Consider the following 14,308-nt stretch of genomic DNA (forward strand, 5'->3'; position numbering starts at 1 on the left):
TATAAGTCTTTGGATATCACAACACCATCCACCTATTATACTTTCCCTAATTAATGAAATGTAAAATTGCTGCTTGAATGGAAAACTGACGATTTTGTATTAAACAGATTTGACAGAACTTGGAAAAGTAACTGAGTATAGAGAGGGAAACGCGAACTGAAGAAACAGGATTGAAGGGTTAATGGGTTATACGGGTAAGAAAGAGGAAAAAGTGACTGCATGTTTTAATTGGTTTGGGCCATATTTTCTGTAAAAGTGAAGTGGGCTAAGCGTGTGAAAACTAGATCATTAGGCTGTATATATGGGTTATTTGCCCTTTAAAATAAGTAAAACTTACACAAATAGTTACATTTTAATAACTTCTAACTAGTTATAGCTACAAGTTGAAGATTTACAATTCGTAGTTGCTTTTAGCTGTATTTCAGTTGTATCTCGCATTTTTGAAATTCAGTGAAATATAGCTAAATACAGAGAAATACAAAACGCGTTAGAGTAAATTTAGGCTCTATTTTTGGAACATATTTTTGAAAAAAAGAATCTGAGAGAAAAAATAGGCCATATTTTTTTAACATAATATTCTTTTCCTTTTTAAATAGTAAGTCAAATTAAATCAACCATATTTCACACAAATCAAATTAAATTTAGGCTCTATTTTTTGCGTAAATTTAGGCTCTATTTTTGGAACAATTTTTTTTAAAATTCTGGGAAATCAAATTAAAATTTCCCATAAATCACGCATAACTTCCATAATAGGACACTAGTTATGAAATACAGAGAAATACAAAGAACACGTGTATTTCAATATTATGAAATACAGAGAAATACAAAGAACGCGAGACATGGTAGAGTAAATTTAGGCTTTATATTTGGAACATTCACTATATTTGCAACAACAAAAAAGATGAATATATTGAAATACAACTAAATACAAAATGAAACCCAACAAAGTAGAGTAAAAATGAGGCTCTATATTTGGAACATTCACTATATTTACACACCAAGAAAATGAATACATTGAAATACAACGAAATACAAAATGAAAATCATCTTCCTCACCAAAGACCAACGTGAAGAACTCGCAAAAACGACAACCACCGTGATAGTCTCAAACCTAATTAAGGAAAAATGAGACAATTCGATCCATGACCAGTGTTTTTCCGTGAGCAACAATCACAGGCCGCTCCTTCAGACGTTGAGCAACACTTTCTGCAACTTTCTTAAATTTAGCCAAAAATGTCTCTTGTGTAACAAATTGCTCATTAGATACTCGAATGCATGATTCAACCAATGGCTCCACCACATTACTCATTACCTACAGAACAAGATAATAATCAAATAATATGCTCTACTAATTAGCAAAGCACTCATCGCGAATATAAATGTGTAACAAAGAAGTTATAATTGGCTAGTAAGCAGCAAATTTATGAATCAGCGAGAAATCACATATGGAGTTCAGATCTGAAGAACTAGAACTTTAAGCTTTTTGAGTTCGGAGATGGAGATGGTAGTAGTGGTGCTGACGGCGGCGTTGGTGGTGGAGATGGAGAAGGAAGGGAAGGGTAAGTGAGGGGAAGGAGAGGAGAGGTCGGATATAGAGAAAGGGAGAGAGAGAGGCGGCAGTGAGGGGAAAGAGAGAGAGGAGAGAGAATTTTTTTTAGGGTTTGGAGAAGATGATAAATCTTAAATGTGTAGTGAGGGAAAATATAGAGAGGTACATGTATTTTAAAACTAGTTATGAAATGTAATTTTGTAAAAATAAAGCTACAAAAATTAAATGAAAAATAAGATAGTTATTATTCATAAATAAGTCTTAGAGGTAGTTATGACAAGTAAATTTTCCTTAAAATAATCCATTCCATAGTCCCTTTTCAACTAATTTGAGCATATGTATAGAAATAGTATCATTGTTGTATAGAAAATGTATCGTACATATATAGTACTATATCATTGTTGTATAGAATATGTAAATGTATCATTGTTATATAGTTTGTGTTTAATAAATGTATAATCAACATATCCTTACTAATTATACACATATTATACATGTTTTGGGATATTTTTTGAAGGCTCAATCAGTGTATAGTTACTAATTATACACATATTATACATATTTTGAGATATTTTTTTAAGGCTCAAATGATTTTTTTTCTCGACCTTTAGTGATGATTTTTTGATCTTTTTGTAGTGAATAGGCTGCTAGGCTAACACTTGGTAATAATTTGGGTTGAGTGGCCAACTCGTGGCATTAAGCCCAAACATGGGCCGAACAAATTTCTAATGGTCATGTAGTGTCTTTTTCCCTTTCAAATAGCTACTACCTTTTAAGGCATAAATAACATTTGAATAAAAGTATTGCTAGCTAAAACACGGAACTCCATATACTAGAAAAAAATTAATCTTATAAAAGTGAAAGAGGGAACAACTGTTGGACACCAAAGTTTTGACAAGTGAAATTCCAATACACTCAAAAAATTCCTAGAGTTTCAAATAGGGGAACTAACCCATGTATACGGCTCACGCATCTAGTTTGCAACCGATGTAGCCCAGTATACAAATTATATTATATATATAATGTATTTGTTATGTATAGCTATGTATAGATAATGTATTTGTTATGTATAGCTATATATGAGTTGCTCAACTTCTTTTATAACTTTACATATACATCCTTATACACATTAAATTGGGAAAAAACATTAGTGTTGGTGTTACCTACTGAAGTTCTGAATGCCATGATTGAATAATTGGACAAATTAGAGACCAAAAATGGGACGAATAAGACGCTTGGAGGCTAAAATAGCGTAATTAATAGCAAGTCGGTTCACTATTGCTGTTATGTACTGTTTCCAATATTCGATTTTTAAGGATTTTATGGTGCTAATCATATACAGGTGACGTTATAAATGAAGCAAACCCATAATGAAGGAGACATCATTGCATGAGCATGCGGCACTTGTCAAAAGGAAAATAGGCCAATTTTCAAGAGGGAGAGTTAATTTCTTCTTCGGTGGTGCCTTCGGCCGCCTAAATTGAAAATTAGATTGACGAACCGCATATATTGATAAGACTTTGATAGTTGTTGGGCTAATTTAGTAAATTAGGTCTGAATGGACGGTCAGTTTAATTTTTCCTTTCAAATATGCAGTTCAAACTCTTGAATTTTCAAACTCCATAAAAAATTCATAGAGTTTGAACAAACGTGAGTAAAATTTTCCTAACGTCTTTTCGTATTTTAATTAAGGAGCTGTTTGGACATGATTTCATCTCATATTTGGACATGCAACTTCAATTTCTTAAATTGCAGTTTTTTTTTTATAAACATAAAAATCCACAAGTTGTGAAAACCATAAAAAAAAAATCAATTCTTATACAATCTTACCAAATGAGTAAATCATAATTCATAATAAAATTAATACGCTACTAGAAGGCCTTTCTAAAAAATACAACATCAATTGATCAAACTTTAGTTTAATAAAAAGGAAAATTTAACATGAATAGTAATGTAACTATTCTTTAATATAATCCTCTCAGATGGTACGAACAATATATCTACCAACTTATGGTTGGTAAACATAATTGGTAAATATATCTACCAACTTATGGGTCTTTTTTTACAAAATATAAACGTATGGGTCAAATTTTACATTTATATTTTTTGAAATCATAATTTCAAATCCCAAATCATGCCTTTTTGGATGATTTGGGATTTCATCTCATGAGATGAAATCAGAGATGAAATCGAATGTTCAAACGCTGATTTCATCTCATGAGATGAAATCGCATGTCCAAACGCCAACTAAGGGTATTTTTGTTCAAATTTTATTTTTGCACTAAAAATGTTTAAACACAATAATTTTGAAACAATGATTAAATATTAATTAACTATCCGAGAAGTGACTATTTTCCTATTTCTCTCAGTTTTCGCTCCACTATTAAATTATATTCAGTTTTCTTAAATTATTTAATCTGTATTTATTATTGACAAACTTTCGGAAAAAAAACTTGTCATGCTAGTTTAAATGGTTCTGTTATGTTTTCATCCTTATTATGATTGAATAAAGTGTCAAAGATACGAGAACTGATATTTTTAGGGTGAACAATTTAAAGTTGACTATATATGAAGTCTTATATTCCGCGTGTTAGTCAGGGGCAGCTCAATAATATTTGTGGCCTAAAGCGAAACTTCAAAAAGAGGCCTTAAGCTTTTCATTAAAAAAATCATACTTAATTTTATTTGACAATTTTTTTTTTTAACTTTCTGAGATGCAAAATTATTAATAATATTTTATAATCGATTTCTTCTAATAGATTTTTTTCGATTGATAATATATGTTTTAAGGAATGCAATATTTCAATTCATTTAGACTTTCTTAATTCTCTTGAGGATATATGTCCGATTTCTCACAAACTACTTCTTCTTCTTGGATTTTATTATTGTCTACTAATTCAACTATATTAGTGATTCGTTCATCTACAATAAATTCTCCCACATTTAATGATTCTTAATATTTATTGTTTATTAAAAAATTATAAAGGGCTCCTTTCTAAGATTATATTAAGGTTTTGATTTTTTTTAATTTTTTTTTTTAACTTTTTTGAGTTTTAAAAAATTGAATTCATACTTCTAGTTGACATATTAAAATTCTAAGAAATAACTAAAAAGACAATATATATTATGAAGAAAAAATAATACTCCGTAAAATTTAAATGCAGAACAATAAAATATAAAACAATCAAACCTAGTTTGATAAAGAGAAACTTGCGTATTATTTTCGTTTGAGTATTTTTGACTGTTTGACTAGTTTTGATGCAGCTCTAGAACTTGAGAAAAAAATAAAAGACATAGCAGATTTGGAATGTGAGAATTGAGAAACATCAAAGTGAAAGTTGAAATGTAAAAATAAATGTGATGTATACAAGTAAGAAGAGAAAGATAATAAAGGATAAATATAATGTGAGGTCCTATACCAATAATGATTGTGTATAAATGAGGAAAGAGGGTTATTCACGTAACTACTGGGAGAGAATTCCGAACATATGATTTGACTTTTCAATTCATCTCAACCGTTCCCCTCTTTCCTTTTAAAATTGTACGTTTTAATGTTTTTTTTTTGAAAAAACATATACTAGTAGTAACTAGTATAGAAAATTTTGGGCCCCCCATAATAATGGGGCCTCAAGCAGTTGCTTGGCCTATTTGCCCCTTGGGCCGCCCCTGGTGTTAGTTATAGGTTTACGAAAATTCAGTAGCTTTTGTTTATATATATATATATATATATATATATATATATATATATATATATATATATATATATATATATATAGAGAGAGAGAGAGAGAGAGAGAGAGAGAGAGAGAGAGAGAGATATTCATTAAATATTTGATTGAGAACTCAATTATTATTGCAATAAGAATTTATAAAACTCAAATTCTAAATTGTCTGTGCTTATATGATGCAGCCAGTGGAATTAGGAGCATATGAGAACAATTCTCCATTCAAATACGTTGGTGCCGTTAAGGGAGACTTTTGATTAGCAAACGAGTGTACTTTTGTTTCGCGCGGTTATTGAAGTCATTAGTAAATTTACAAAATAATAGTTCTCAATTTATTATTATTTGAGAAGTTAACTGGACTCTTTTACATATTTAAACCATATATCTGCTAATTATATTTACTATAAATCCCGATCCTTTATGGATGTAGGGAGTAATCGAAAAGAATTCTTAAAAGATGTGGTCATAAATATGGGATTTGATTTTTAAAAAAGCGGTATATATATTCTGCACTTTAGACAACATTCTTCCTTAATTCTATTTCAATGTTCACATGTTTTCTTTCAGATACTATAATTTCCATGCAAATAATCTTTGAAACACAAATGAATAAAAATAATTTATAAACGTATTACTAATACAAGAATTAAAGGTTATAAGCAGACCACCTTTGAATCTCGAGTAGAGCTTTCATATATAGATTCTCAATAGAAACTTTATCACTCGGTTGTTCCACATAATTGGAAGTATTACCCTAAGTCGTGTGCTGCATCTCATTTCCGCTTTTTTAGGGCCATCTCTTCTAGTATTAAAAAAAAATAGATAATGTTCAAAATGTGAAGTTTTGACTGTACTGTAGACATGAATATGCAAGAAAATTAATGGACAAATAACAAAACCGAAGAATCATTATGTTGGACATCAAAATAATTAAGAACCTCTAAATTACCACAAATTTAAAGAAGACTGAAAATCAATTTCAGCCAACTAAGTTTGTTTTGAAACAAAAACTTCCAAAATGATTTTCAATTAACATATATTAAAACAACATCTTCAGTTGAAAGGAAAAATTACTGCACAAAAGAAGAGAAAAGAGTAGAAAGTTTAAACTACTTATCCATGGAAAAAAAAAGTTCTCTCTCTATGAAGCTGGCGCAAGTTAGCTAACTAATGCCGGTGAGGAATCCATGGCAAGAGGACGAAGTAAAGGAAAAGCAGGAGGTAAGGAAGTGGTACGGGGTCGAGGAAGGCCTCGAAAAATGCCACTAGAAACGTTTGTTAATTCTGTAGGGGCTCAAGCACCAACTACGCCGGTGGATTTGGGTGAGGTTAACAAGACTACACCACCGGTCTCAATTCAGAGAGGATTGAATGAGATAGGGTCGTCATCTAGCACAGCGGGGCCAACAAGAAAACTGCAGATGAGTAGTGATGCTATGGAGTCACTAGATGTGAGTACTGTGTCAGCTGCTGCCACAGCCACGAGAGCTGTAAATGAGGGGCCGGTAAATGCACAAACAACATCAGATTCCAGCAAAGGAGGGGACACGGGTAAGCAACCAGTGGTACCTTGGGTGAATTTGTTTGCAAAAAATAGATCTGTAGAGAATGGGTTATCTTTGCAGTACATCCCCCCATGATTATAGATGGTGAGGTGGTGGTACAGCTGGAGAAGGAGGATGTGGAAAGGGAGACGGAGAAATGGCGGTGTGCACTAATTGTTTACACAATAGGTGAGTGTCCTGGCTATAATACCATGAACAGATTTATCTCCCAAACTTGGAATATCATAATTGAACCTACTGTCTATCTACATAAGGAGGGATACTTTATTGTCAAATTCCAAACAATTGAGGATATGTGTGAAATTTTGTATGCCAGACCTTACACCATCAATTACAAGCCATTGATTTTGAAACCCTGGACGCCGAATTTTAACTTCTCTGAGGAATTCCCTACTGAAATTCCTCTTTAGGTCAAATTGCCACAATTGCCAATGAATTTGTTGGGGTTCAAACTCACTGATTCGAATTGCTAGCTCTATTAGAACACCTATCTATGCAGATGAGTATATGGCAAAGCAGACAAGGGTCTCATTTGCACGAATACTTATTGAAATAAACATCACCAAACCCTTACCTGATGAGATTAAAGTGCTAGATCCAAAAGGGAAACTGTTTACCCAACCTGTGATATATGATTGGCGACCACTATATTGCGAAGTGTGCCAGTCCATTGGGCATAAATGTGCACCAGTAACAGCTCCTACTGCTCAAGCACGACCACGAAGGAGGGCTGCTAGTAGGGGACCAAAGCTAATTCAGGCCTGGGTATCCAAAGAACCAAACCAAGCACAAGAAGGGCAGCAAGCAACAATCCCAAGGGAACAACCAGCTCAGGTACTGCAATCAATACCAGAGCAACTACTAGCTAAAGAACTGCCAACTGCAATGGTAGACATTAGCATTGGGACTATGCCATGTGTAATAAAAAATCCCCTAAGCCCAGATCAAAACAAAGATAGTGGGAAGAATGAGCAGGCGCTTAACACCCAAGAGCAAGGATGCCTCAATCCTAAATTGCACCTATAAAACTTCCCTACATTAAGCTCAGCATCAACAAAAAGAAGGACCGGAGGAGACCAGAGTTCAGGTGTAACGAAAACAGTGCTACCCCCTGATAAAGGGAAACCTCTTATGCAATGACTTGGCTAATTTGGAACGTGAGAAGAGTCAATAAAAGATATAAGCAAAAGGAGTTACGGAAGATACTAGTGAATAAACACATTAAACTAGCAGATCTGATTGAAACAAGAGTGATGCAACACAACGAAACTAAAATAATGCAAAACATAGCTCCAGGTAGGGTAAGTGTGCTAATTATAATACAGCGACTAATGGTCGAATTTGGATGATATAGGACACTAACATATACACAGTGACACTTATCAAAGAGGAGAATCAACTACTCCATTGCCTAGTCACAAATGGGGCTGAGATTAACTGCTATTTGACTGTGATATACGGGTACAACACAGTTGAGCAAAGAAAATATTTATGGGGATACTTGAAGGACTTGGCTCATGGGCTTAACAGACCTTGGCTGATCAGTGGCGACTTTAATGCTCTTCTTTACCCCCAAGATAGATTGAGTAACAACCCTGTGCAGTATGCTGAAATAAGGGATTTTGCTGAATGTCTACAAGATCTGCACCTAAATGAAATAGCCTGGAAAGGAGAATATTATACCTGGAGTAATAAGCAGCAAGGCGACGAAAGGGTGTGCAGCAGACTGGACAGAGCCATTGGCAACCATGAATGGATGATGGCATGGGGACAAGTGGTACTAGAGTATGACTTGCCCAACATATCAGATCATGCCCCTATGGTACTGATTCGAACAAATATGCAGAGAAACATTAAAGTTCCTTTTAGATTCTTCAATATCTGGACGGAGTATAACAAATTTCAAGACATTATTTCTGCAGTTTGGGCTAAGAAGTTTTCTCGGGACAGGATGGGTAATATTTGGCTGAAGCTTAAAGCATTAAAGTTGGACTTGAAAAAACTGAACACAGAGGAGTTTAAGTATGTGGGACAGAATATAAAGCAAGCAAGACAATCTCTAGCTGAGATCTAAGTACAAATGAGACGACAATGGACTGATGCATTGCAAGACCAGGAAAAGCAGACTATAATAAAACTAGAGAAATGGTCCCTCATAGAGGAAGGTGCTATTAAGCAGAAATCAAGAGCTAAGTGGATTCAGCTAAGAGAATCAAATACTAAGTATTTCTCAGCAGTATTAAAGGAAAGAATTCAAAGGCAGCAGATAACCACACTCACTTCTTTGGATGGGGATATATTAACTACTACAGAAACTATCAAGGAAAAAATTGTGGCTTTTTATAAAGGGATGATGGGGACATCTACTGCTGCTCTACCTGGCGTTAATAGTAACGTTATGAAAAATGGGCCAACACTGTCACAAGCACAGAGACTACAACTATGTGTACCTATTACTGAAAACGAAGTGACTGAGAGTCTAAAGGCTATAGGAGATGACAAAGAACCGGGACTAGATGGCTACAATGCAGTGTTTTTCAAAAAATCTTGGGGCATAATCAAGCAAGAAGTTGTGGGAGCTGTTATGGACTTTTTCAACCAAGGAAAAATGCACAAACCTGTAAACTGCACCTCTATCACTTTGGTACCTAAGAACTCTAACCCTGCATCCATTAGAGAGTATCGACCCATTACTTGTTGCACAGTCCTCTATAAGCTTATTTAAAAAAATTGGCGAATAGAATGCAAAAGGTCATGATAACTGTGATATGTGAAGCCCAAGCTGGATTCATACCGGGTAGAAAGATAGGTGATAACATTATTCTTGCCTATGAATTAGTCAAAGGTTATAGTAGGAAACATATATCCCCTAGATGCATGATTAAGATCGACCTCCAAAAGGCGTATGATTCAATAGAATGGAGTTACCTGGAGCAGGTGATGTATGAGCTGGGATTTCCTACTACATTTACTCAATGGGTCATGGAATGTGTAAGAACTGTGAGCTATAACATTATGATTAATGGAGAGCCTGCTACTCTATTTGAGGCTGCTAGGGGATTAAGGAAGGGTGATCCTATGTCACCCTTCCTCTTTGCTATAGGGATGGAATATTTGAGTAGAATGTTGAATGGCCTCAAGATGATAAAGGAATTTCACTACCACCCAATATGCTCTAAACTTGGAATAAGCCATTTATGTTTTGCTGATGACTTGCTCCTATTCTCTAGGGGTAACATAACTTCAGTGCCTGTATTGCACCAGTGCTTCAATATGTTTTCCCAGGCATCCGGGCTACAAGCAAACCTGGGAAAAAGTTCAGTCTACTTCGGTGGAGTAACACAAGCTGCGCAGGCGAGCATCTTGAGCAAATTGGGATATTCTTATGGGGAGCTTCCCTTTAAATACTTAGGGATTCCACTAGCAACTCAAAAGATATCTCTTATCCAATGGCAACCACTGATCTCCAAGATCACGGCTAAAATCTCATCCTGGACAACTCGAAAACTCTCTTATGCAGGCAGGGCTCAACTTATTCAGACAATACTATTTGGAATGCAAGCATTCTAGGCACAAATTTATATCATTCCTAATAAGGTCATAAAGATCATAGAAGCTCATTGCAGGAGCTACTTGTGGTCTGGGAGTAATGATATAACTAAAAAAACTTTAGTAGCATGGGATAATTTGTGCTCTCCTAAGAGTGTGGGAGGCTTGAACATAACTAACATGTACATCAGGAATAGGGCAACAATTGCTAAACACTGGTGGGATATTGAGCATAAACAGGATAAAATGTGGATCCGATGGATTCACACCTACTATATCAAACAACAGGCAATGGAGAGTGTGCAGGTCCCTAAGCAAGCAAGCTGGTTAGTAAGGAAAATTTTTGAAGCTAGACACTTAATAAACCAGATGCCGATCCAACCTACTAGGAAGAGCTTGATTAGACAAATCTACTACCAGTCCATAACTGCTAGGACCACAGTGCCATGGAAGTGTATGATGTTCCAGAACGCAGCTAGACCAAAAGCTGTTTTTACTATTTGGCTGCAACTATTGGGAAGGCTACTCACTGTTGAAAGATTGGCAAAGTGGAGAATAGAGGTGGAGCCCAAATGCTGTCTATGTCAAATGCATGATGAGACAAGGGAGCACTTATTTGTACAATGTGAGTTTACTAAAAAGGTGCGGAGAAGGGTCGGGCAATGGATGCAAATGCAGTACTATAACCCTGTCAACTGGGGCCAGCATCAACAGTGGCTCATCCACAACTCAAAAGGAAAATACCGGAAAGCACAAATATTCAAACTGGTCTATACTGAAGCCACATATGCCATCTGGATTGAGAAAAATGCTAGAATATTTGAAAAACACAGTAGAACTTGGGAACCTATAGCTAAGGAGGTTATGTATGTTGCGTGTGTTAGAGCTACTGTTACACCCCAGAAAAATTTTGCGTTACCAAAAACTGTAGATGGCTTAGAATGGGCCAAAGGGCCAATATAGCGCGAACGCGCCCCCAACGTGGCGCGAACGCGCTGAACAAAAATCTAAAAATCAATTTCATAATGAAGGTTGTGTTATAAGAAGGTAATAATGGCATATATATATGACATTTGGAGACCATATGGTGTAAATTAGTTCATATGTTAATTGACGAAAAGCCCTCGTTGCTGCAAGCTAAGTGGGGCCCACATGTCAAAGTTTTATAAAGGACATATGAAGATGCATACGAGTAGTATATGGAAAGTTGAGCAAGTCCTAAGAAGGACCCATAAGCCAAAAATGGGCATAAGCCCTCCAAAAGGACGATTTAAGGAAACGTTTTCGGATGATCTGACTTGAAAGGGAAAACACGGCATTATAAGTTTGGAATTTGGGAAAACCACCAGATATAAAAGTTGTAGATAATTGAAAGAGATTTCTAACCATAGGTCGTGGGCCCTCATACGATATCGGGATCAAGCGTTATGACCGTTTTACTGAACGAACATCCAGTCGGAAAATTTAACCCTGCGCGAACGCGCCCAAAGGGGACGCGAACGCGCATAAGGAGTTTATATTACCCTACGCGATCGCGCCAGAAGGCAGCGCGAACGCGCTGAGCATTTTTCCAGTAGTTTCTGGCAGCTTCTAAACATCATAAAAAGGGGGAAACCCCCCTCATTTTCAGTTGAACCCACGAAAAACACACCCCAAAACTCTCCAAAAATCTGGAGAGTTCTCCCCAACTCCCTAAACGTTTTCGGATGATCTGACTTGTAAGGGAAAAAACGGCATTATAAGTTTGGAATTTGGGAAAACCCCCAGAAATAAAAGTTGTAGATAATTGAAAGAGCTTTCTAACCATAGGTCGTGGGCCCTTATACGATATCGGGATCAAGAGTTATGACCGTTTTACTGAACGAACATCCAGTCAGAAAATTTAACCCTGAGCGAACGCGCCCAAAGGGGGCGCGAACGCGCAGAAGGAATTTATTTAACTCTGCGCGATTGCGCCAGAAGGAAGCGCGATCGCGCTGAACACCTTTCCAGCTGCTTCTGGCAGCTTCCAAAACAATTATAAAGAGGGGGAGGCCCCCTCATTTTCAGCCCAAAACCCCGAAAAACACCCCAAAAACTCTCCAAAAATCTGGAGAGTTCTCCCCAACCCTCCACCAAATTTTTTTCCAAACCAGGTATAAATTCCAAATTTCAGTCCGGGGAGCGTATAATTATTGGTGCAGAATCGTATAAGAGTGTGTGGTGGCCTAAATTTAGCGTGGAAAAGTGGAGATTAAGCAATATTAAAGGGAGAAAGGTATGAATCTCTTTCTAATTGTGCTAATACCGGTTTATTTATGAAGAATACGCGATTAAATAATTGTATACTGAGTTAATTAGTTATGAAAGTTGGAAAACAGCGTGTGGGCTGTTTTATGAGATATTTTGGAGTTGAAAACATTATAATTGATGTTGGTATTGTTGTTGTTGTTGTTGTTGGCTGCTGAATTGAAAATTTGGGCTAGGCATATAAACAGGGGAGATGCTGCCCGATTTTCGGCAGAATATAAAATAGTATAATTTGAATTATGGTACAAGTGTACGATGAAAAGGCTAACATTAGTGTGAATTATCTTAAATGTAGACTTACAAGCTCGGACACATAAGCGTAGCTAATAGGACGTGGAACAGGTATGTTAAGGCTCGTCCCTTTCTTTCAAAGGCATGATTCCTAACGTTATGAATTTATAGATGTTCCATATTTTCCTTGTCTTTAAAGGTTAGAAGTCTATGGTTCCAAGGCAATGATTATTTTTCCGATAACCCGTCAAAGTCTTCCAAAATGTCCGTATTTTTTTTCAAAACAAAAGGTTTATGGTTTTTGTCACGACCCAACTAGGGGCCGCGACGGGTACCCGATACTTGTACCGAGCACCCCTTATCTCGTATCGTACTTTTACTACTAGGTGGGCCGTATAGACTATACCGTATCTTTTTTTTTTCTGTTGCTTAACGCTAACATTAATGGCATAATTGTAGACATGGACTTATAAACTTTGCTAGCACATTATACAACGACGAGGACCACAAAAGTACAAAACATCTGACTGTACATATCTGTCTACGAGCCTCTAAACAAAGTACATCTACATATACAAGAAGGACCGGTTCTACCGTGCCCGAATATGTACACAAAAGTAGTACCAAGAAACTGAGGCTCCGGAACAACTGGAGCGCTGCCACAGTACTGCTGATGGAGCTTCTAAGAGTCAAATCTGTCTGCCTGTTGACCTGCGCGGCATGAAACGCAGCGTCCACAAGAAGGGACGTCAGTACGAGTAATGTACCGAGTATGTAAGGCATGAATAATAACATAAAAGAGATATAGCGCATGTCATGAAGTAGAAACACAACCTGTACATATAAGTGCACGTTGGCGGATACCATGCATGCTTAGCGCTGCGGAACGTGCAGCCCGATCCATATGTGCATATACTATAACGTATTGCTGCGGCACGTGCAGCTCGATCCATATACATATAATACTTTGCTTTCTTGGAAAACATTTCTTTTCATATATATATATAACATAGAACATATCATATTGCCAAGGCGTCGGCTCCGATCCATTTAACCATATATCCCGCGTCCGGGCATCCCGCGTCCGGGACGATATCATGTACCATACTCCAACTGATCAGGTGGCTATGCGTCTATAGCGCCTTCTCTTTCCCAATCTTCCCCATATACATGTACATATACTTATCGTTCGATAAACGAAACAATTAAGAAAATCCGGGAATAACGGGCCCACCTCGGGTCAAATGAGGTGGCGTACACGATTTACATACGTTACATTTCATGACGTCACTTGTGAGAGTTTTAAGGTAGTCGGGTCCTATTTGTGCAAGTTCTAGATGTTTAGGCAATTTTTCAACATTTCATACAATATTTAATTCAATTCTACTGAATGAAAAGGG

The 14,308-nt window shown here is 36.3% G+C and overlaps 1 protein-coding gene across 1 annotated transcript; it reads left to right on the top strand.

The window, feature by feature from the left end:
• The first annotated feature begins 10,568 nt into the window (after positions 1-10,568).
• LOC132610342 (uncharacterized) lies at positions 10,569-11,351 on the top strand. Its single transcript, XM_060324642.1, has one exon. The coding sequence runs from the start codon at positions 10,569-10,571 to the stop codon at positions 11,349-11,351; it is 783 nt and encodes a 260-aa protein (XP_060180625.1).
• Positions 11,352-14,308: the final 2,957 nt, after the last annotated feature.

This window comes from Lycium barbarum, chromosome 9 (assembly GCF_019175385.1).
Source record: "Lycium barbarum isolate Lr01 chromosome 9, ASM1917538v2, whole genome shotgun sequence".
NCBI classification, from domain to species: Eukaryota; Viridiplantae; Streptophyta; class Magnoliopsida; order Solanales; family Solanaceae; genus Lycium; species Lycium barbarum.

Excerpts from the sequence above, each read along its gene's own strand:
- LOC132610342 (XM_060324642.1), top strand. The coding sequence starts at position 10,569 with ATGTACATCAGGAATAGGGCAACAATTGCTAAACACTGGTGGGATATT.